Source organism: Rhinoraja longicauda, chromosome 41 (assembly GCF_053455715.1).
Source record: "Rhinoraja longicauda isolate Sanriku21f chromosome 41, sRhiLon1.1, whole genome shotgun sequence".
Lineage (NCBI taxonomy): Eukaryota > Metazoa > Chordata > Chondrichthyes > Rajiformes > Arhynchobatidae > Rhinoraja > Rhinoraja longicauda.
In genome coordinates this window covers 7,404,173-7,428,737 of record NC_135993.1, presented here as the reverse complement: position 1 = coordinate 7,428,737, position 24,565 = coordinate 7,404,173, and the positions used below count along the sequence as shown (strand labels likewise).

The window sequence follows — 24,565 nt, the reverse complement described above, 5'->3', positions numbered from 1 at the left end:
CAAAACACGGCTCGCCATATTTGTTCCTGGCGCCTCACTGCCACTGATGGCCAGCGACAACAAAAGTTTTTTTAAAAATTCGCCGTGATCTTTTGAAATGACTTTTTGTTTTCAAAAAATGGCATCAGATACATTTAACATCTTCATTCAGTTCGTTAAAAATGTAATTCAGCCATGTTCAACACCAGTAGATAGAGTGGTAAAGAAGACATATACACCGATCAGCCAAAACATTATGACCACTGACAGGCGAAGTGAATAACATTGATTATCTTGTTACAATGGCACCTGTCAAGGGGTGGGATATATTAGGCGGCAAGTGAACAGTCAGTTCTTGAAGTTGACGTGTTGGATGCAGGAGAAAAGACCTGAGCGACTTTGACAAGGGCCAAATTATTATGGCCAGACGACTGGGTCAGAGCATCTCTGAAACGGCAAGGCTTGTGGGGTGCTCCCGGTCAGCAGTGGTGAGTACCTACCGACAGTGGTCCGAGGAGGGGCAAACCACAAACTAGCGACAGACAGGGTGTTGGGCGCCCAGAAGGTCGACTGTGGCACAAGTCACGGAAAATTTTAATAGTGGTCATGGGAAGAATGTGTCACAATACACAGTGCATCACTCCCTGCTGCGCATGGGGCTGCACATGGAGGACCAACAGCATATCAGGATCAGGATCAAGAGGACACAGGTTAAAGGTGACGGGGGAGATAATTAATTCTAACCTGAGGGGAACCTTTTTCACGCAGAGGGTGGTGTGTACATGGAACGAGCAGTCAGAGGAGGCAGTTTCGGTGCTGCATGACTATTTCCTACCAAAGGTAGGGACAGGTACATGGATAGGAAAGGTTTAGACGGATATAGGCCAAGTGTGATCAAATGGGACTAATTTAGAAGGGGTATTTTGGTTGGCAAGGATGAATTGGGCTGTAGGGTCAGTTTTCGTGCTGCATGACTCTATTTACTACAATGGGTCCTGTGTCACCAGCACCTTCCAATTCCAGATGCTTTTGTCCCTCTTGAATGATCTGGACTTATTTATGTCTCTGATAAGAAAACCAATAAAGCAGGTTGTTTTTTTGCAGTCATATAAAATGTATTCAGCGAGCAAGATACAAATAATATTTTATGTATACATTTCTTAGTCATCTTGTTTCAGCGAGCAATTATGATTCTGAAGCTCTTATCCAGTTAGGGATTATTAATTGCTTTGATTTGGTTTGACAACAGATAAATCAGGCGAAAGGTTGAATTCTTCTTCCAAAGCCAGTCTCCATCTCTGCCAGGATGCATCTTTTCAGCAAGTAATACACAAGCATTGCTACTTAAACTTTGAATGCCATTTTGTGCATCTCATCTATTCACATTGAGCCATTCATCCAAATATTGCAAGTGGAGAGTGCAAAACAGCAGAAGGAAATTGACCGCCAACGTTGTAATGTTTTATACTGTAATATCACACTCTAAACATCTGAATTAAACGCAAGGTAGCAATTCGAGAATCATCAATCCTGCATCATGAAATCAAGTCCTCCGCTTTTGTGGAAAGGCCAGGGAAATTAGATTGGACTTATTTTAGCTCAGAACTGAGCACTGTCTTTTCCTGTTCAATCTAATCTTGATAGTGGGGCAGCAAGTGGATAAGCTGGTGTCTAAATGGACGTCCAGATGATTATAAATGTCCGTGGTAGGCAGAGCATGTTCATCTGGATTAGACAGACTTACTCTCGACTGGTGAGAGATGTGCTCAAAGACCCGAGTTGACATGGAGCAAGGAGGGGGAGGGAATGGTCTTGAGAGCTGCTGGGTTGTAGTGTTGCTCAATCACACTAGAGGGCATGATCGAACCAGTTGTAGAACCAAAACTTGAAGGGACGAATGGCCTACTCCAGCAGGTATTTTTGTATGTTTCAAAATCGCAGCCATTGCCAACTATGCAGATGTGGCAAAGATGTACCACTGTATGATGTAGCACTTATTACTATGCAGATGTGGCAAGATGTACCACTGGACAACAGGTTTGTGCAATCCATGGAAAGGTGGAAAAGAACATGAGGACTCTAACTAACGGGGCAGCAACTAGAAGAGTTAGTAGGATGGGAGCAAGGTGGAGTTGCGAGTTGTGAGTACAGCATTGAGGAGCAGCAAAAATAACATAATTTATATCTTGCAGCAGAACTAAAGCATATTTATCAGGAGACACAAGGAACTGCAGACGTTAGAATCCTGAATAAACAAAGGACATGGATGGGCAATTACAAAATTCTTAAGGGGTTGGACAGGCTAGATGCAGGAAGATTGTTCCCGATGTTGGGGAAGTCCAGAACAAGGGGTCACAGTTTAAGGATAAGGGGGAAGTCTTTTAGGACCGAGATGAGAACGTTTTTTTTCACACAGAGAGTGGTGAATCTGTGGAATTCTCTGCCACAGAAGGTCAAGTCAAGTCAAGTCAATTTTATTTGTATAGCACATTTAAAAACAACCCACGTTGACCAAAGTGCTGTACATCTGATTAGGTACTAAGGGGAAAAAATGAAACATACAGTAGCACGCAAACAGTTCACAGCGCCTCCTCAATGAGCCTCAAACGCTAGGGAGTAGAAATAGGTTTTGAGCCTGGACTTAAAGGAGTCGATGGAGGGGGCAGTTCTGATGGGGAGAGGGATGCTGTTCCACAGTCTAGGAGCTGCAACCGCAAAAGCGCGGTCACCCCTGAGCTTAAGCCTAGACCGCGGGATAGTGAGTAGCCCCAAGTCGGCCGACCTGAGGGACCTGGAGTTAGAGAGGGGGGTTAGAAGATTTTTGATGTGGGGGGGGGAATGTCCATTTAGGGCTTTATACGTGAATAGGAGGAGCTTGAAGTTGATTCTGTACCGTACAGGGAGCCAGTGGAGAGAGGCCAGAATCGGGGTGATGTGGTCCCTTTTACGGGTACCCGTCAGGAGTCTCGCTGCGGCGTTTTGGACCAGTTGCAGGCGGGACAGGGAAGATTGGCTGATCCCAGTGTATAGGGAGTTGCAGTAGTCTAGGCGGGAGGAAATGAAAGCGTGAATGATTTTTTCTGTGTCGTCGAATTGGAGGAAAGGTTTGATTTTAGCTATGGTTCGAAGTTGGAAGAAGCTGGCTTTTACCACAGCGTTGACTTGCTTATCAAATTTTAATGCAGAGTCAAATATCATGCCGAGGTTTTTGACATGCGGTTTGACTAGGTAGTTGAGGCCAGTTCATTGGCTATATTTAAGAGGGAGTTAGACGTGGCTAAAGGGATCAGGGGGTATGGAGAGAAGGCAGGTACGGGATACTGAGTTGGATGATCAGCCATGATCATATTGAATGGCGGTGCAGGCTCGAAGGGCCGAATGGCCTACTCCTGCACCTATTTTCTGTTTCTATGTTTCTATGTTTTGATTGATTCCTCAGTTTCACCCGGAGTGGCCCTTTCAAGTGGTTTCGACCACAGTTTTGGGCAGCCCCACAAAAGTGTTGCATATCACTGACTTACACCAATTTTACCGAAGTTAACATAGAAACATAGAAAATAGGTGCAGGAGGAGGCCAATTCTGCCCTTCGAGCCAGCACCGCCATTCATTGTGATCATGGCTGATCGTCCACAATCAATAACCCGTGCCTGCCTTTTCCCCAAGTTGAAGGCACAACACAGAACATGGATTGAACTTGGGACTGGTTTTCATCTTGTTGTGCCTGACTGCCCAACTTTGTTGCATAATGTGTCTTTAACCTGCCAGGTTGCCCAGAGAGGTACATGTTGTGGTTCAACTTTACATTGAGTGTCCCGTCATGTTAATTATCAAGGGTAACAAGAGAAGATGGCCTCTTCCCCAACCTTAACAGCATCAAACTGGGAACCGAGTGCCGATCAGGTAGGCACCCACTGCATATCTATATACTAAAACTCTCGTTTGTTTGTTCCTGAACTACAGCCAAAACGGTACACGATAGCACGACTATTTTAGGCCCATCTTACTCACCATCATCCCTTTGGTGCTAATGGAAGAAGTTTCATTGAAATTGGTGCTATATTTTTAAAGTTAATCACATTTTAAAGTTTTAAATCTATCACCTAGGGTGGGAGGAGGAAGGAGGGAGGATAAGGGGGTTTAGGGGGATGGAGTGAGGGGGAGGGGAAGGGGGGATGGGACAGGGAGGGAGGGGGAGAAGGGAAGGGGAGAGGGGAAGGGAGGGTGAGAGGGGAGGGTGAGAGGGGAGGGTGAGAGGGGAGAGGGGAGGGGGAGAGGGGAGGGTGAGAGGAGCGGGTGCTGCAACAATGCAGGAGAGGTTTGGGTCCAATGGGTCCACTTGGTCTAGTACCTGATAACATTTGGCTGTTGCATTCTCCTTTACAAATATAGAACTGCATGATACTAATACACTAGGTCACTATAAACTACAGCTGGACCTGCAAACTACTCTGGTGCACTGGGATCAGCCAAAGTCAACCTGCTGGGAATCAACGGCATTGGTTCATGTACCAATGCAAAAGTGACCTTCACCCACTCAACAAAATGGCTTCCTTTGATTGACGTGAAATGGATGTTCAACTATGGACTGAACACCAAGAAAAGTAAAGGGTTAAAAATGAGAATTTGGGAAGATTATGCTGATTTTATTTTCTGGATAAAGCAAATTCTTTACTTCAAAACATTAGTACTGCACAAGAGATATGTTGATGTCACCAAAGACTTCCAGTTGATCAATCTGGTTCAGGGGCTGCACCCTATGGTTGTAGTTGAAGAGGTGCTTTCCATCGACCAAGACTGTGTAGCAGCTTGGTTGAACCATGATCTGCATCTGCCGTAAAAGAATTACAGAGAATTACAGATAAACCATAAAAGTCTTTTGCCGTCAAATCCTCTTTCTAATCCAATAAGACACAAGGTACATTTACGCTTTGTTTAGTTTGAACAGTTAACTTATTGAAGAACATTTTCTTGAGAAGGAAAGAACTGCAGATGCTGGAATTTTGAGCAAAACACAGAGTGCTGTAATAACTCAGCAGGTCAGGCAGCATCTGTGAGACTTTGAGTATAAGATTATTAAGGGGTTGGACACGTTAGAGGCAGGAAACATGTTCCCAATGTTGGGGGAGTCCAGAACCAGGGGCCACAGTTTAAGAATAAGGGGTAGGTCATTTAGAACAGAGATGAGGAAAAAAAAATTCAGTCAGAGAGTTGTGAATCTGTGGAATTCTCTGCCTCAGAAGGCAGTGGAGGCCAATTCTCTGAATGCATTCAAGAGAGAGCTAGATAGAGCTCTTAAGGATAGCGAAGTCAGGGGGTATGGGGAGAAGGCAGGAACGGGGTACTGATTGAGAATGATCAGCCATGATCACATTGAATGGCGGTGCTGGGTCGAAGGGCCTCCTCCTGCACCTATTGTCTATTGTCTATTGAGTCCGAAGAAGGGTTCCAACCCGAAACATTGTTTGCAGTGTCATGGAATCATTGGATCATTGACTAAATCTAATTCAATTTCTGCTGCCAATAGCTAAAATGCCACGGTGAGATTTGAAGAATGACCTCTTAGTTTGATTCAGAGATAGAGCACGGAAACAGCCCCTCTGAGTCCATTGCCAACTATCAATCACCCGTTGACACCGGTTATATGTTATCTCACTCTCTCATCGACTCTCTACACAGATATCAATTAAACTACTAACACATATTACTTGGGATATGGGAGGAAACCAGAGCATCCAGAGGAAACCCACGAGGTTATAGGGAGAATGTGCAAACGCCGCATGGATCGCACCGGAGGTCGGGTTACAACCCAGATCATTGGTGCTGTGAGGCAGCAGCTCTACTAGCTGCACCACTGTGATGCCCTTTTGATTTGTGACTCAATTGCAAAAGGACTAATTTTTCACGTTATATACCGTAAGGATACGTTTACCCTACTTTGGATATCTTTCCTGAGCGGGAAATAGTCGACAACAGCGTTATCAGGGTAAAAGCTGCTGCCTCAAGAGCAGTCGCCTAATCTGCAGCATGTCCGAGATCCAGAACCTGGGCCCTGCCCAGGAGGATGACGTACCTCAAATGTCTGGCCAGGCACAAACGGGGTGAAGGGCAAAGCTCGCTCCTCTGCACCCCAAGTCTGATTGATTCTGGTGTTCCGCACCAAGACTTTTTCAGCGTATCTTTGATCGATGTGCAGGGCAATGTTATCAGAGTAACTGACAAACAGATTAATGGTAAACCTTGAAAAAAATAAAACATCTATGACGGTAGGTAATTTGGTTCAAGGACATTAGTAATCCCGTTGTATTTTTATAGCTTCATCGTGCATTTTGTGCCCTCGGTTCCCCAATCTTTCAAAAATGTACAGAGTCATAGGAGATGTGAGGAGGCTGGAGAGGAATTGAGAGAGGGACTGGAGAGAAGAGAGTCATAGAGTCACACAGTGTGGGAACAGGCCCTTCGGCCCAAACTGCCCATGCCAACCAACTTGCCCCATCAACAAGTCCCACCTGCCTGTACTTGGCCCATATCCCTCTAAACTTATCCTATCCACGTACCTGTCCCTATGTCTCTTAAACGTTATGATAGTAACTGCCTCAATTACCTCCTCCAGCAGCTCGTTTCATATACACACCACCCTTTGTGTAGAAAGGTTACCCCTCAGGTCTTTCATACCCCTCATATCTTTCCCACTCATCTTAAATGTATGTCCCTGCTTCTCGATTCTCCTACTTGGGGCACAAGACTGCATTTACCCCATCTATTCCTCGCATGATCTTGTACATTTCTGGAAGATCACCCCTGTGCTGCAAACAATAAAGTCCTAGCCTGCCCAATCTTTCCCTGTAGCTCAGGCCCACGAGTCCTGACAACATTCTATTAAATTTTCTCTGTTCCTTTTCCAGCTTGACAACATCTTTCCTATGACATGGTGACCAAAACTGAACATCTATATACTAGGGGGAGGGGAAGGGGAAGGCGAAGGCGGAGGGAGAGAGGGAGAGAGGGAGAGAGGGGGGAAAAGAGAGAGAGAGAGAGAGAGGGAGAGAGGGAGGGGGGAAAAGAGAGAGAGAGAGAGAGAGAGAGAGAGAGAGAGAGAGAGAGAGAGAGAGAGAGAGAGAGAGAGAGAGAGAGAGAGAGAGAGGGAGGGGGGAAAGAGAGAGAGAGAGAGAGAGAGAGAGAGAGAGAGAGAGAGAGAGAGAGAGAGAGAGAGAGAGAGAGAGAGAGAGAGAGAGAGAGAGAGAGAGAGAGAGAGAGAGAGAGAGAGAGAGAGAGAAAACAGAAAAAAAAAAAAAAAAAAACCACACACGAGCATGAACATTTCAGGTTGAAGAAACTCATCATCAGAACTTACTTGCGAGGATTGGTGTTCACAGTCCCGACGATCTTTATCAGCCGCTGTGGAAGGATGGGTCCCACATAGGCCTTGTAAGGAATGACCTAAGGAATGACCCGAGACATCCATTAGCATGAGCTCAACAGTGCGGACAGCTGAAGTCTGTAAGGCTGGAGGAGATGACGGCAATATGGAGAGCCGGGCCCAGGGAGAGAGTTAATCACAGGGTGTATCATTGAGAGGGTGTGTGATCATTGCTATCAAATCTAGCGGCACAGTGATGGGTCCCTTGAAGACAGAAGCAGGGGAATTTATTATGGGGAACAAAGAAATGGCAGACGAGTTAAACCGTTACTTTGGATCTGTCTTCACTGAGGAAGATACACACAATCTCCCAAATGTTCTAGGGGCCGGAGAACCTAGGGTGATGGAGGAACTGAAGGAAATCCACATTAGGCAGGAAATGGTCTTGGGTAGACTGATGGGACTGAAGGCTGATAAATCCCCAGGGCCTGATGGTCTGCATCCCAGAGTACTTAAGGAGGTGGCTCTAGAAATAGTGGAAGCATTGGTGATCATTTTTCAATGTTCTATAGATTCAGGATCAGTTCCTGTGGATTGGAGGATAGCAAATGTTATCCCACTTTTTAAGAAAGGAGGGAGAGAGAAAACGGGTAATTATAGACCAGTTAGTCTGACATCAGTGGTGGGGAAGATGCTGGAGTCAATTATAAAAGACGAAATTGCTGAGCATTTGGATAGCAGTAACGGGATCATTCCGAGTCAGCATGGATTTACGAAGGGGAAATCATGCTTGACAAATCTACTGGAATTTTTTGAGGATGTAACTAGGAAAATTGACAAGGGAGAGTCAGTGGATGTGGTGTACCTCGACTTTCAGAAAGCCTTCGACAAGGTCCCACATAGGAGATTAGTGGGCAAAATTAGGGCACATGGTATTGGGGGTAGGGTACTGACATGGATAGAAAATTGGTTGACAGACAGAAAGCAAAGAGTGGGGATAAATGGGTCCCTTTCGGAATGGCAGGCAGTGACCAGTGGGGTACCGCAAGGTTCGGTGCTGGGACCCCAGCTATTTACGATATACATTAATGACTTAGACGAAGGGATTAAAAGTACCATTAGCAAATTTGCAGATGATACTAAGTTGGAGGGTAGTGTGAATTGTGAGGAAGATGCAATAAGGCTGCAGGGTGACTTGGACAGGTTGTGTGAGTGGGCGGATACATGGCAGATGCAGTTTAATGTAGATAAGTGTGAGGTTATTCACTTTGGAAGTAAGAATAGAAAGGCAGATTATTATCTGAATGGTGTCAAGTTAGGAGGAGGGGGAGTTCAACGAGATCTGGGTGTCCTAGTGCATCAGTCAATGAAAGGAAGCATGCAGGTTCAGCAGGCAGTGAAGAAAGCCAATGGAATGTTGGCCTTCGTAACAAGAGGAGTTGAGTATAGGAGCAAAAAGGTCCTTCTACAGTTGTACCGGGCCCTGGTGAGACCGCACCTGGAGTACTGTGTGCAGTTTTGGTCTCCAAATTTGAGGAAGGATATTCTTGCTATGGAGGGCGTGCAGCGTAGGTTCACTAGGTTAATTCCCGGAATGGCGGGACTGTCGTATGTTGAAAGGCTGGAGCGATTGGGCTTGTATACACTGGAATTTAGAAGGATGAGGGAGGATCTTATTGAAACATATAAGATAATTAGGGGATTGGACACATTAGAGGCAGATAACATGTTCCCAATGTTGGGGGAGTCCAGAACAAGGGGCCACAGTTTGAGAATAAGGGGTAGGCCATTTAGAACGGAGATGAGGAAGAACTTTTTCAGTCAGAGGGTGGTGAAGGTGTGGAATTCTCTGCCTCAGAAGGCAGTGGAGGCCAGTTCGTTGGATGCTTTCAAGAGAGAGCTGGATAGAGCTCTTAAGGATAGCGGAGTGAGGGGGTATGGGGAGAAGGCAGGAACGGGGTACTGATTGAGAGTGATCAGCCATGATCGCATTGAATGGCGGTGCTGGCTCGAAGGGCTGAATGGCCTACTCCTGCACCTATTGTCTATTGTCTATTGTCTAACGCCGCTCGACACCAGACACATGGTTTCAATCCTGGCCTTGGGAGCTGTCCGTGTGGAGTTTGCACGTGTTCCTTATGAAGAAAAGAAGAGAAAAGAAGAGAAAAAAAAAGCCCCGACCCGGGGTAGATGGCCCGGCGCGGGGGAGCAGAGATTCCCCACCGATGCAGGGGCTTGATCGCCCCAATGAGGAAGGCCCGATCGCCAGCTACGGGAGTCAAGATCGTCCCGTCAACAGAAGGTTCGAGGCCCCCGACCGCTGGAGGACAAAGAAGGGAAGAGTTTGAACTTTTCTTCGCCTTCCATCACAGTGAGGAATGTGGAGGAGTCACTGTGGTGGATGTTCATGTTAAAATGTATTTTGTGTCTTCTGTTGCTTTTTTATTGGTATGACTGTATGGCAAATGAAATTCCTCGTATGTTGCAAAACACACTTGGCTAATAAAGGGCGGCACAGTGGCGCAGCGGTAGAGTTGCTGCCTTACAGCGAATGCAGCGCCGGAGACTCAGGTTCGATCCTGACTACAGGCGCCGTCTGTACGGAGTTTGTACGTTCTCCCCGTGACCTGCGTGGGTTTTCTCCGAGATCTTCGGTTTCCTCCCACACTCCAAAGACGTGCAGGTATGTAGGTTAATTGGCTGGGCAAATGTAAAAATTGTCCCTAGTGGGTGAAGGATAGTGTTAGTGTGCGGGGATCGCTGGGCGGCGCGGACCCGGTGGGCCGAAGGGCCTGTTTCTGCGCTGTATCTCTAAATCTAAAAATTTAAAAAATCTAAAGTATGATTATGATTGTGTCAAAAAGACATAAAGTGTGAGTTCAGGAGATAAGGATAGAAGAGGCATGCAGTGTGAAGCCAGAGGCAGTACTCGAGGTGGAAGGGAACGGAGGGAAAGGGAGAAATGGTGTGCATCCAAATGGGGTACAGGGATGAGAAGGGGGGGAAAGGGAGGGGGGGTGGGGGGTGTTTGTAGGTTGGCATCAAATTAAATGGGAGGGAAAAAATGTTGAGGAAACAAATAAGCACTGGCAACTGTGGTAGAAAAGAAGGAGGGGTACTCTTAGAACATCTGAACAAATACTTACTGGATTAGACACAGTCACTTGGGCCGGTGTGCTCTGTAAAACAACAATATAAAATGTTAGTACTTACTCCATGGGTCATTGTTGGAACACCAGTGCATCCCTTAAACAAAGCCACATAAACTGGATGCCATCACCAGGAAACACGATGAAGCAGCAAGGGACTGATTTTCCTTGAGAAATTGCCCAAAAAGGTATTAAGAAGATTGATACATGCTGGGGCCTCTGGAGAGAAGGAATGGGTGACATTTCGGGTCGAGACCTTCCTTCAGACTGATAAGGTAATAAGAACACATGCCAGACCAAGCCACGTGTGACCGTAATGTTCCTTAGTACCCATGCAGTGAACACCGCTTCAGCCTGACATCCCAGGTTTCCAAATCTACCTTACACTGCACCCTGGTCTTCAGTCTGAGGAAGGGTCTTGACCCGAAATGTCACCCATTCCTTCTCTCCCGAGACGCTGCCTGACCCGCATTAAAAATAAAGTTAAACACAAGGCCAGACACTGTTTTTTTTTTAGATTTTAGAGATACAGCGCAGAAACAGGCCCTTCGGCCCATCGGGTCCGCGCCGCCCAGCGATCCCCGCACATTAACACTATCCTACACACACTAGGGACAATTTTTTACATTTGCCCAGCCAATTAACCTACAAACCTGTACGTCTTTGGAGTGTGGGAGGAAACCGAAGATCTCGGAGAAAACCCACGCAGGTCACGGGGAGAACGTACAAACTCCGTACAGTACAGCACCCGTAGTCAGGATCGAACCTGAGTCTCCGGCGCTGCATTCGCTGTAAGGCAGCAACTCTACCGCTGCGCCACCGTGCCGCCAACCAACTGAACCACCCAATCAATAACTAGAGAGCGGTGCTGAGCTACTATTTACCGTACACCCACTCCAAAGAGCAGATGGTAAAATGCACATTCAGTTCAGTTCACTTCAGTTTATAGTCATGTGTACAGTGAAAAGCTTTTTGTTGTGTGCCTAACCAACCAGCCAGCAGAAAGACAATACATGATTACATCATTCTGCTTTAGTTAAACATTTTGTTCAAGATGATGGCCGCGCCGTTGTGTTTGGCTGCCTGCCACTGTATGTTTCTCTTTTTTTTTTCCTAATCAGATGTGCAGCACTTTGGTCAACGTGGGTTGTTTTTAAATGTGCTATACAAATAAAATTGACTTGACTTGACTTGACCTCATTGGAGACCCTCGAACGATCTTTAATCGGACTTTACTGGACTTTATCTTGCACTCAATGTTATTCCCTTTGTCCTGTATCTGTATACTGTGGATGGCTCAATTGTAATCATGTATTGTCTTTCCGCTGACTGGTTAGCGCGCAACAAAAGTTTTTCATTGTACCTCAGTACGCATAACAATAAACTAAACTAAACTCTTTATTTTCTCTGCGAGAGTCTTTAAAACTCTTCTTTAAAGAGCTGTGGAAGCAGATTCTTTGAGTATGTTTAAGACAGAGGTTGAGAGGATCGTGAGTGAGGATCTTGAGGACAGAGGAGTGAGGATAGACACAAAATACTGGAGTAACTCAGTGGGACAGGCAGCTTCTCTGGAGAGAAGGAATAGGTGACGATTCGGGTCGAGACCCTTCTTCAGACTTGAGGAGTGAGGAGGTGGGGAAGGTTACTGTGAGTGGGCAAGGATGTGGGGTTGAAGTTACGAGCAGGTTGGCAATTATCTAATTATGAGATGGGGCAGGTTCGAGGGGCCAAATGGCCTACTAATTTGGATGCCAGACCATCTGGGCCTCCTTTGTGCGTACTCCTGCTGGGTGAGGAGGCAGGCTGTGAAAATCTGCAAACACATTCCTATTGTTAGCAGAGGCGGTGCTGAACACCAGTGATGGGCCTGGTTTCCTCAGTCTCCGCCCTTCCTAACTAAAAACCTTTCGTTAATTTCACTGTTGAATATAGTAACTCTACTGTACATTTTACACTTTCACAAACATAGAAATATAGAAAATAGGTGCAGGAGGAGGCCATTCTGCCCTTCGAGCTCGCATCGCCATTCATTGTGATCATGGCTGATCATCCACAATCAGTAACCCGTGCCTGCCCTTAGAGGTCTATCTAACTCTTTTTTTAAATACATCCAGTGAATTGGCCTCCACTGCCTTCTGTGGCAGAGAATTCCACAAATTCACAACTCTCTGGGTGAAACTGCTGATATAATTTGCATGTTGGAATAAAGGAGAATGTATGACTGAATTCAGAAGTGAGTTAAGACCTTAAAAAGTTGGCAACCCAGAAGGGCTTGTGCTCGGCAAGTAAACAGTGTGATACCCACGTCTGGTTCCTTGAAGGTGATGGCATTCACGTGAACATCTCTGGTAATCTTCAGGGTGTCGACACTAGTCAAGGGCAGCCTGTGTCTGTACTCCAGGAAATGCTGCCCGTCCACAGAGACCTGTGCAAGAAGAGAACATCCTTGTTACTTAGAAAAAAGCCAGGCGTCGAACCGCATGAAAACAGGCCCATTGAGTCAATGCCGGCCAACAACTACCCAATTACAATGAATTAGTCTCCCCAGAATTCACAAGCTTCCCTTACTCCATTCCCAAGGCTTACATTCCACTTCCAAGATTCAGGATTGAAGCAAAAGGTGGTAGTATTTGACTAACTCAGTGGTTGAAAGGTTGTAATTCCATCCAATACATCTCCACCCACCCACAAGCTCCCCCTGATTTCCTCTGGCGTTCCAAAGATATTTGGGTCAGTAAGTTTGTTGGCCCCATTAAACTGCACTGAGTGTGTAGATGAGGGGGAGAATTTGGAGGGTGGGAATGTGAGAGGGAATTGATACATGGAAATAAGTGTAAGAAACATCTCTAAACAAATTATATTATTGGGGGTTTGCCCTGAGAGCTTCTGTAGACCCAATGGGCTGAATGGCCTATTTTATACTGTAAGTATGGTATCGAGTTAGCAAGGTAAAATGCCCTTTGGCCCAACTTGACGAAGATGCCCATCAATATTAGTCAATATTAGTTAATGGTGATGATCTAAATGTTCAAAAGTGCTGAGGTCCCATGTTCTCGGAGGTTTAGTTGCCAATTCTGATTGGATACATTATTCTTGTGACCTGCTGAATAGCTCACCATCTCATCCTTGGTCAGCCAGAAAGTTCCTCCTCACTGGCCCACCTTCCCAAGCCAATGAAAACAGAACCGATCTTTCCTGAAGAGAAAGGTTAAATCCTGATGACCAGTCAACTTTGGCTCACTTCCAATTTTCTTTTCAAGACTAAAATGTTAAACCGAAATGGTTTCTGAAAATCCTCCAGTCACTCCTTTCTCCCACCACATGTGGCAAATGATGTTGGACTTCGGCACATTCATGGAGGGTTCCCCAGTGGCCTCAATGTCTACTCACAGTAACACCCATGACCGGGGAAGAATGTAGATCCAGCCTTTTGGTCTGTGTGGGAAAGAACTGCAGATGCTGGTTTGAATCGAAGGAAGACACAAAATGCTGGAGTAACTCAGCGGGTCAGGCAGCATCTCGGGAGAGAAGGAATGGGTGACGTTTTGGGTCGAGACCCTTCTTCATGGTCTAGTGGTTTTTAGATTTTTTTTAGATTTAGAGATACAGCGCGGAAACAGGCCCTTCGGCCCACCGAGTTCGCGCCGCCCAGCGATCCAGGCACATTAACACTATCCTACACACACCACTTGTAGCTTTCTGGTTAAATGTTTTCCGGACAACGTAATTCTCTCCCAAGGTATTTATTCACAAAATGCTGGAGTAACTCAGCAGGTCAGGCAGCATCTCTGGAGAGAAGGAATGGGTGACGTTTCGGGTCGAGACCCTTCTTCATGGTCTAGTGGTCTTGTAGCTTTCTTTTTTCTTAAAATTATCTTAAAAGTTTAAGAATAAGGGGTAGGGCCATTTAGAACGGAGATGAGGAAAAACTTTTTCAGTCAGAGAGTTGTAAATCTGTGGAATTCTCTGCCTCAGAAGGCAGTGGAGGACAATTCTCTGGATGCTTTCAAGAGAGTTCTAGATAGAGCTCTTAAAGATAGCGGAGTCAGGGGATATGGGGAGAAGGCAGGAACGGGGTACTGATTGAGAATGATCAGCCATGATCACATTGATTGGTGGCGCTGGCTCAAAGGGCCGAATGGCCTACTCCTGCATCTATTGTCTATTGTTTATTATCAAAGTCCAACTGTAGATAGTTCCTCTGTCCCTCTCTTCCCCTCCCCCTTCCCAGATCTCCCTCTATCTTCCTGTCTCCACCTATATCCTTCCTTTGTCCCGCCCTCCTGACATCAGTCTGAAGAAGGGTCTCGACCCGAAACGTTGCCCATTCCTTCTCTCCTGAGATGCTGCCTGACCTGCTGAGTTACTCCAGCATTTTGTGAATAAATACCTTCGATTTGTACCAGCATCTGCAGTTATCTTCTTATACTTCTTAGACTTCTGAATGGTTTTTTCGTAGGATACAGTTTTGGTTCTTCAACCTGCTTCATTGTGAACACGAGACTTTTTCACTGAAACTGTTAGGCTACAATGCTGAGAAAGTATATTATGCATCCTAGTTTGTTTTTTCCCGCTCTACCTATTGTACTTGTGTTTGGCATGATTGTATTCGTGTGTAGTATTATCGGATTTGATTGAACACCACACAAACAAAACCTATTCACTGTATCTCAGAGCATATGTCGATAATAATAACGCTAAACTTAATCCATTGGCCCACTATAGATTTCACTATTTGCAAGCCAAGGATAGAATGCAACTATACACCGTTGAGCCGAAACATTATGACCACTGACAGGTGAAGTGAATAACAATGATTATCTTGTTGCAATGGCATCTGTCAAGGGGTGGGATATATTAGGCAGCAGGTGAACAGTCAGTTCTTGAAGTTGACGTGTTGGATGCGGTAGTAAATGGGCAGTCACGGTGGCGCAGCAGTAGAGTTGCTGCCTTACAGCGAATGCAGCGCCGGAGACCCAGGTTCGATCCTGACTACGGGCGCCGTCTGTACGGAGTTTGTACGTTCTCCCCGTGACCTGCGTGGGTTTTCTCCAAGATCTTCGGTTTCCTCCCACACTCCAAAGACGTATAGGTTTGTAAGTTAATTGACTGGGTAAATGGAAAAATTGTTCCTAGTGTGTGTAGGATAGTGTTAATGTGCGGGGATCGCTGGGCGGCGCGGACTCGGTGGGCTGAAGGGCCTGTTTCCGCGCTGTATCTCTAAATCTAAATGTAAAGACCTGAGTGACTTTGACAAGGGCCAAATTGTTATGGCCAGACGACTGGGTCAGAGCATCTCTGAAATGGCAAGGCTTGTGGGGAGCTGCTAAAGGATCTGCAGCCAATGTTTTGGTGCCAGATACCACAGGACACCTTCAGGGGTCTTGTAGAGTCCGTGCCTCGGCGGGTCGGCGCTGTTTTGGCGGCACACGGAGGACCAACAGCATATTAGGCAGGTGGTCATAATGTTTTGGCTCATCAGTGTAAATGGAGCCAATGTGTCATACCTGGAAAGAGTAATTGCCTATTTTAATGATGAGCTCAAAGTAGGATCCGGCCTTGATGGGAACGTGGTGCTTTATCTCTTCAGTTCCCCATGTGTCATTCTCCAGCGTGTTGCAGACCACGGTGGATTGATCGTAACGCACGTTGAAGTGGAAAGCAATGTCTGAATGTCTGGAGTTGCTGCACACAAAGTCCACCGACAATCTGCAAAACAAAGTTCAGTCAGTCAGCTTCTCTGAGACGCTCTTAACTCCCGCTCAGCTGTGGCCACCAGCAATAGCTCTGGCAGCGATGTGGAACCATGTTTCCCAAAAGCAGGTTGTTATTTGAGGAATGTACCTGTATCTAATACTGTTGCTGAAGGGAGGTCATTTGGAAGCTTCCCCTTCAGAGGCACGGTGGCGCAGCGGTAGAGTTGCTGCCTCACAGAGCCGGAAACCTGGATTTGATCCCGACTACGGGTGCCGTCTGTACGGAGTTTGTACGTTCTCCCTGTGTCCAGCGTGGGTTTTCTCCGAGATCTTTGGTTTCCTCCCACATTCCAAAGACGTACAGGTTTGTAGGTTAATTGGCTTGGTATAAATGTAAATTGTCCCTCGTGTGTGTAGGATAGTGTAGTGTGTGGGGATCGCTGGGCGGTGCGGACTCGGTGGGCCGAAGGGATTGTTTCCGTCCTGTATCTCTAAACTACAAACTAATCCTGTGTCAACCTGGCAGTTAAAAAGACGCAAGGTGCTGGAGTAACTCAGCGGGTCAGGCAGCATCTCTGGAGAACACGGCTAAGTGACATTTTGGGTCAGGACCCTTCTTCAGACTGATTGTGGGATAGGGAGGGTGGGAGTAAGCTCGGAGAGAGAAGCAACAGGATATAGCCTGGCAGCTAATAGGTGAACGCAGGTGAGGGAGGGTATTGATAGACGGATTGTTGCACAAAGGCCAGAGATGAGAAAAACAGATGTGAAACAAGAGGATTGAAGAGTTGGAAATTGTGGAGCAGAGGTGAAATGTAGGTAGAGGGGGGAGTGGTGGGAATAAATAGGCACAGGTCAGCTTGGAGAAAATGGATAAGGCGCTGTTGCTCCTTTAGAGGAGCTAAGAAGAAAGGAAGATATCAAATATAATGGTGTGGGAGGTGTCAGAGCTAGGGAAACTAGAAAAATGTAATCTAGAATCCTTCCAGGAATGTCGTTGGGATAAGGTGCTGGTAGGGTTGCCAACTGTCCTGTATTAGCCGGGGCATCCCGTATTTTGGGCTAAATTGGTTTGTCCTGTATGGGACCGCCCATGTCCTGTATTAGGCCTGGACGGCGCTGTAGGCCCGGACACTGTAGGCCCGGTCAGTGTAGGCCCGGACACTGTAGCCCTGGTCACTGTAGGCCGGACACTGTAGCCTGGGAGCCACTGTAGTCCCGGACAGTGTAGGCCCGGGCGCTGCCTAATGGGGTTGCATAGCAACCCGTCTCCCGGCCCGGCTGGCTGCCATCGGTGGAGCGGGAGCACGTGGCCGCTGGCTGGGTGAGATCACACTCACCCAGGGGGGCGGTGACATCACCCTTTATCCCTTATTTGGGAGTGAGAAGTTGGCAACCCTAGGTGTCATCCTCTTTTCCCAAACTACCTAAGTTTTAACCGTGTTACCTCACAGGTTTTTCTGGCACTTGTCCTTGAATTATCACCATCTTCCCATCCTGAAGTCCGCCCAATATTTTCCCAATAAAAGGAATTATCTGAAAGAGGAACAAATATACTTAGACAGTGTGTAAATCATCACATTCTCAACATTATACCAATTCCAACCTTCCATGCAACTCCTCTCTCTATTTCCCGACAAACCATTTGCTTTCCAAATGATGGTGGCATTATATATTTTGCTGGTGAAACAGGGTAGATTAATCCACGAGAGAGGAGGAAATGGGTTGGTTTCCAGAAACAAAACAATTTACTAGGATCAAGACGATTCGCACTACATTCAATATAACAGCAAAATTAGGTCTTACGCATGGACTTCATACAAATGTAAAAAATGAAAACAGGAGTAGGCCCTTTCACTATTCATTGCAATCATGGCTGATCTTTCAGCTCAATGCTATGTTTCTTCATTCACTCCATATTCCTTCAATCCTTTAATATCTCCAGGTCCATAATCTCTGTCTTGAATATACACCGAATTGTAAAGATTCACCAGCCTCTGGCTGGAGATTTCTTTTTCTCAACTCCATTCCTCTTATTCGGAGACAGTTAGCTCTGGCTTTGACATGCATGGGGTTCCCTAAGGGTGCTCCAGTTTCCTCCCACATCTCAAAAACTTGCAGCATGGTAGATTAATTGGCCTCTGTAAATTGCCCCAAGTGTCCAGGTCAGTTGATGGGATCACGGTAGGGTCGCCAACTGTCCCGTATTAGCCGGGACATCCCGTGTTTTGTGCTAAATTAGTTTGTCCCGTACGGGACCGCCCTTGTCCCGTATTAGTAGGGTTGCCAACTTCCTCACACGCAAATAAGGGACAAAGGGTGACGTCACCCAGCCAGCAGCCACGTGCTCCCACTCCACCAATGGTGGCCGCCCGGGCCGGGAAGCAGGTTGCTATGCAACCTCCATTAGACGGCGCCCGGGCCTCCAGACCTAGAATGTCAGGAGCTAAAATGTCGGAAACCTAGAATGTCGGGACCTAAACTGTTGGGACCTACAGCGTCAGGGCCTACAGTGTCGGGGCCTACAGCATCCGGGCCTACAGCATCCGGGCCTACAGTGTCGGAGCCTACAGCATCCGGGCCTACAGCGCCTCCCCGGGCCTAATACGGGACAACGGCTGTCCTGTATTGGAAAAACAAATTTACCCCAAAATACGGGATGTCCTGGCTAATACGGGACAGTTGGCAACCCTAGGAGAGGGGTTGTGGAGATTATCGTAAAGGATGACTTGTTACCTCATGATCTCTCTCCCAGTTTCATCTTGTCAGTAAACGTGCATTCAGTTCCTTCATGCACAAAACTTTAGTCGCGGACAGTGTAGGTGCGGAGGCCCGGGCACCACCTAACAGAGGTTGCGTAGCAACCCGCCTCCCGGGCCGGGCGGCCGCCATTGGTGGAGTGGGAGCACGTGGCCATTGGCTGGGGTGAGGTCACGTGGGGAGCGGGGCGGCGACGTCACCTTGTCCCGTATTTGGGAATGAGGAATTTGGCAACCCTACATCACGGGGAGAATATGTTCGGGGGAAAGTCCCTCAAAAACTGGAAGACTGGAGCGACTAGGCTTGTATACACTGGAATTTAGAAGGATGAGAGGGGATCTTATCGAAACATATAAGATTATTAAGGGGTTGGACACGTTAGAGGCAGGAAACATGTTCTCAATGTTGGGGGAGTCCAGAACCAGGGGCCACAGTTTAAGAATAAGGGGTTGGCCATTTAGAACAGAGATGAGGAATAATTTTTTCAGTCAGAGAGTTGTAAATCTGTGGAACTCTCTGCCTCAGAAGGCAGTGGAGGCCAATTCTCTGAATGCTTTCAAGAGAGAGCTAGATAGAGCTCTTAAGGATAGCGGAGTCAGGGGGTATGGGGAGAAGGCAGGAACGGGGTACTGATTGAGAATGATCAGCCATGATCACATTGAATGGTGGTGCTGGCTCGAAGGGCCGAATGGCCTACTCCTGCACCTATTGTCTATTGTCTATTGTCTAAAACTCCAGGATTTAGACGTGAGGTTAAACTATTTTCTTTTCCCACAAAATAATAAAAATGAAGGGATAATCTGATTGAGTTGTTGAAAGAAATGGAAAAGATAAATGGTAAAAATGTCTTTTTTTTTTATAAGCGAAGTCGTCTAAATCAAGGAGATTAAACTTTAACATCAGAGAGGGGCCATTCAGGAAATAAGTCAGAAACATGTGTGCGTGCAATTGGAGATGAAAATAATTGCACAGATACAATCTTGTTGAGCGTAAATACAGCATCACTCGAATTCCAGCACATGGCTCCTTCAAAATGGCTCCTTCCTCATTATCTACACAAAATGGCTCCTTCCTCATTATCTGCTGTCCCCTTTGGTGCTGTTTTACTCACCACAGTTCCGTAGGAAGATTTCATGTCATCCTCTCACTCTCCACGGTCTCTCTCACTCTCACTCACTTCTCACTCACGCTTGCACTCTCCCAATTATCATATCATATCATATATATACAGCCGGAAACAGGCCTTTTCGGCCCACCAAGTCCGTGCCGCCCAACGATCCCCGTACATTAACACTATCCTACACCCACTAGGGACAATTTTTACATTTACCCAGCCAATTAACCTACATACCTGTACGTCTTTGGAGTGTGGGAGGAAACCGAAGATCTCGGAGAAAACCCACGCAGGTCACGGGAAGAACGTACAAACTCCTTACAGTGCAGCACCCGTAGTCAGGATCGAACCTGAGGCTCCGGCGCTGCATTCGCTGTAAAGCAGCAACTCTACCGCTGCGCCACCGTGCCGCCCTTGAATGTTTTGAGGGCGTGCAGCGTAGGTTTACCAGGTTAATTCCCGGAATGGCGGGACTGTCATATGTTGAAAGACTGGAGCGACTAGGTCCATATACACTGGAATCTAGAAGGATGAGAGGGGATCTTATCGAAACGTATAAGATTACTAAGGGGTTGGACACGTCAGAGGCAGGAAACATGTTCCCAATGTTGGGGGAGTCCAGAACAAGGGGCCACAGTTTAAGAATAAGGGGTAGGCCATTTAGAACAGAGATGAGGAAAAACTTTTTTAGTCAGAGAGTCGTGAATCTGTGGAATTCTCTGCCTCAGAGGGCAGTGGAGGCCAATTCTCTGAATACATTCAAGAGAGAGAGCTAGATAGAGCTCTTAAGGATAGCGGAGTCAGGGGGTATGGGGAGAAAGCAGGAACGGGGTACTGATTGAGAATGATCAGCCATGATCACATTGAATTCCTGTCACTGACACTCATACTCTCCAGTCCATTTCTTAAACCCTCTCATGTTTCCTCACATATCCCTCGCTCTCCCCACTCCCTCTCAATCTTCCCCAGATTCCTCTGTTCCTCACTCTCTTAATTCGTACCCCCTTACTTCATCTCCCACATCCTAAGTCCCTCTCACTCTCTCCTCCCTCTCACTATCTTTCATAGAAACATAGAAAATAGGTGCAGGAGTAGGCCATTCGGCCCTTCGAGCCTGCACCGCCATTCAATATGATCATGGCTGATCATCCAGCTCAGCATCCTGTACCTGCCTTCTCTCCATACCCCCTGATCCCTTTAGCCACAAGGGCCACATCTAACTCCCTCTTAAATATAGCCAATGAACTGGCCTCAACTACCTTCTGTGGCAGAGAATTCCACAGACTCACCACTCTCTGTGTGAAGAAATGTTTTCTCATCTCGGTCCTAAAAGACTTCCCCCTTATCCTTAAGCTGTGACCCCTGGTTCTGGACTTCCCCAACATCGGGAACAATCTTCCCGCATCTAGCCTCTCCAACCCCTTAAGAATTTTATATGTTTCAATAAGATCCCCCCTCAGTCTTCTAAATTCCAGCGAGTATAAACCTAGTCTATCCAGTCTTTCTTCATATGAAAGTCCTGCCATCCCAGGGATCAATCTGGTGAACCTTCTCTGTACTCCCTCTAAGGCTAGAATGTCTTTCCTCAGATTAGGAGACCAAAACTGTACACAATACTCGAGGTGCGGTCTCACCAAGGCCCTGTACAACTGCAGCAGAACCTCCCTGCTCCTATACTCAAATCCTCTTGCTATGAATGCTAACATACCATTCGCTTTCTTCACTGCCTGCTGCACCTGCACGCTTGCTTTCAATGACTGGTGCACCATGACACCCAGGTCACGTTGCATCTCCCCTTTTCCTAATTGGCCACCATTCAGGTAATACTCTGCTTTCCTGTTCTTGCCGCCAAAGTGGATAACCTCACATTTATCTACATTATATTGCATCTGCCATGCATTTGCCCACTCTCCTAATCTATCCAAGTCACTCTGCAGCCTCCTAGCATCCTCCTCGCAGCTAACACTGCCACCCAGCTTCGTGTCATCCGCAAACTTAGAGATGTTGCATTCAATTCCCTCGTCCAAATCATTAATATATATTGTAAATAACTGGGGTCCCAGCACTGAGCCTTGCGGTACCCCACTAGTCACTGCCTGCCATTCCGAAAAGGACCCGTTTATTCCTACTCTTAGCTTCCTGTCCGCCAAACAATTCTCTATCCACCTCAACACTGGACCCCCAATACCATGTGCTTTAAGTTTGTACCCCAATCTCCTATGTGGGACCTTGTCGAAGGCCTTCTGAAAGTCCAGATATAACACATCGACTGGTTCTCCCTTATCCACTCTACTAGTTACATCCTCGAAAAATTCTATAAGATTCGTCAGGCATGATTTGCCTTTCATAAATCCATGCTGACTTTGTCCGATGATTTCACCACTTTCCAAATGTGATGCTATCACATCTTTAATAACTGACTCTAGCATTTTCCCCACTACCGATGTTAGGCTAACTGGTCTATAATTCCCCGTTTTCTCTCTCCCTCCCTTTTTAAAAAGTGGGGTTACATTAGCTACCCTCCAATCCTCAGGAACTACTCCAGAATCTAAAGAGTTTTGAAAAATTATCACTAATGCATCCACTATTTCTGAGGCTACTTCCTTAAGCACTCTGGGATGCAGCCTATCTGGCCCTGGGGATTTATCTGCCTTTAATCCATTTAATTTACCTAACACCACTTCCCGACTAACCTGGATTACCCTCAGTTCCTCCATCTCGTTAGACCCCCGGTCCCCTGCTATTTCCGGCAGATTGTTTATGTCTTCCCTAGACAGAACCAAAGTAGTTGTTCAATTGGTCTGCCATCTCCTTGTTCCCTATGATCAATTCACCTGTTTCCGACTGCAAGGGACCTACATTTGTCTTAACTCGTCTTTTTCTCTTCAAGCTTTTGCAGTCAGTTTTTATGTTCCCTGCCAGTTTTCTCTCATAATCTATTTTCCCTTTCCTAATTAAGCCCTTTGTCCTCCTCTGCTGGACTCTGAATTTCTCCCAGTCCTCTGGTATGATACTTTTTCTGGCTAATTTATATGCTTCATCTTTTGTTTTAATACTATCCTTGATTTCTCTTGTTAGCCACGGATGCACTACCTTTCCTGGTTTATTCTTTTGCCAAACTGGGATGAACAATTGTTGTAGTTCATCCATGCAATCTTTAAATGCCTTCCATTGCATGTCCACCGTCAACACTTTAAGTATAAATTGCCAGTCTATCTTGGACAATTCACGTCTCATACCCTCAAAGTTACCTTTCTTTAAGTTCAGAACACTTGTTTCTGAATTGACTGTCACTCTCCATCCTAATGAAGAACTCCACCATATTATGGTCACTTTTGCCCAAGGGGCCTCGCACAACAAGACTGCTAACTAACCCTTCCTCATTACTCAATACCCAGTCTAGAATGGCCTGCTCTCTTGTTGGTTCCTCGACATTTCACTTTCTCAATCCCTCTCACTTTCCCTCCCTCCCTCACTCGTACTCTCTGCATTCCCCAGCTCTCTCACGCTTCTCCAATAGCCCAGAACCTCAACCAAACCCTCATCCCCATTTGAGCCTTTTGGCTCAATATCCTAAAATGTGGGAGAGACAATGAAATAATCGCTGCAGACACTGTCGGGGAAAACAACCAATTAACAAAACAACAATGGGATGGGACTGTTGCTTCCTACCGGGTTATAGATGGGCAGTTGTTGCATCATCTTGCTGGCTCTCGTCTTCCTTCTTTCTGCTCCTGGGGACTCTGAGACAAGGTTTGAACTTACCAGTATTGTGTAGTACCTCTTATATAGTATAGCAGGAAATGAACATGAGGTAGGAACGCCTGCTCTCAGCCCAGAAATAATATGCTAATTTACTCCACCACTTTCTGTTTTGCTTAAAGTTCAGAGCAAAAGTCCAATGTATATGGCAGACACAATCTGATCGTAGGAAAGCCTTATATTCTTAACTTCTACAAAGCTCCACAGCATTCCAGGGACCTGGGTTTCATCCTCACCGCGGATGCCTTCTGTGCAAGTTTGCACGTTTGCACTTTCTCCTAGTGACCGCATTGGTTTTCCTTCCGAGGTCTCTGGTTTCCACCCGCATCCTAAAGATGTGCTGGTTTGAAGGTTAATTGCCTGCTGTAAATTGCCCCCAGTGTGTAGAAAGTGGACAAATCATCCTCTACGATAATCCTCAATACTGGTGCTCTCAGCTCCCTTCAGTCTGAAGAAGGGACTCGACCCGAAACGTCACCCATTCCTTCCCTCCTGAGATGCTGCCTGACCTGCTGAGTTACTCCAGCATTTTGTGAAATAAATCCCTTCTCTCAATGTCAGCAAGACAAAGGAGTTAGTGATAGACTTCAGGAAACGAAGCAAAGTCTGAAGAAGGGTCTCAACCCGAAACGTCACCCATCCCTTCTCTCCAGAGATGCTGCACATTCCGCTGACTAAACGGCCTGTCCCACTTAGGCGATTTTTTAGGCGACTGCCGGCGACTGTCAAAGTCGTAGCAGATCGCCG

At 46.5% G+C, this 24,565-nt stretch overlaps 1 protein-coding gene across 1 annotated transcript; it reads right to left on the bottom strand.

Moving 5' to 3' along the window:
• Nucleotides 1–1,107: 1,107 nt before the first annotated feature.
• Nucleotides 1,108–23,862, bottom strand: LOC144611809 (galectin-9-like). The gene is made up of 8 exons (XM_078431076.1): nt 23,729–23,862; nt 17,630–17,718; nt 15,994–16,195; nt 12,792–12,911; nt 10,484–10,516; nt 7,332–7,417; nt 6,051–6,216; nt 1,108–4,808 (listed from the first exon to the last, which is right to left on the bottom strand). Exons 1-8 carry the CDS (start codon nt 23,756–23,758, stop codon nt 4,662–4,664), a joined length of 873 nt encoding a protein of 290 aa, XP_078287202.1. The 5' UTR covers nt 23,759–23,862; the 3' UTR covers nt 1,108–4,661.
• Between the last annotated feature and the right edge of the window lie 703 nt (nt 23,863–24,565).

Excerpts from the sequence above, each read along its gene's own strand:
- LOC144611809 (XM_078431076.1), bottom strand. The coding sequence starts at position 23,758 with ATGATGCAACAACTGCCCATCTATAACCCG. Across the intron at positions 17,719-23,728 it reads AACTGCCCATCTATAACCCG|ATAATTCCTTTTATTGGGAA; the intron begins GTAGGAAGCAAC and ends TTCCTCTTTCAG. Across the intron at positions 7,418-10,483 it reads AAGTGACTGTGTCTAATCCA|GTCATTCCTTACAAGGCCTA; the intron begins GTAAGTATTTGT and ends GTCATTCCTTAG.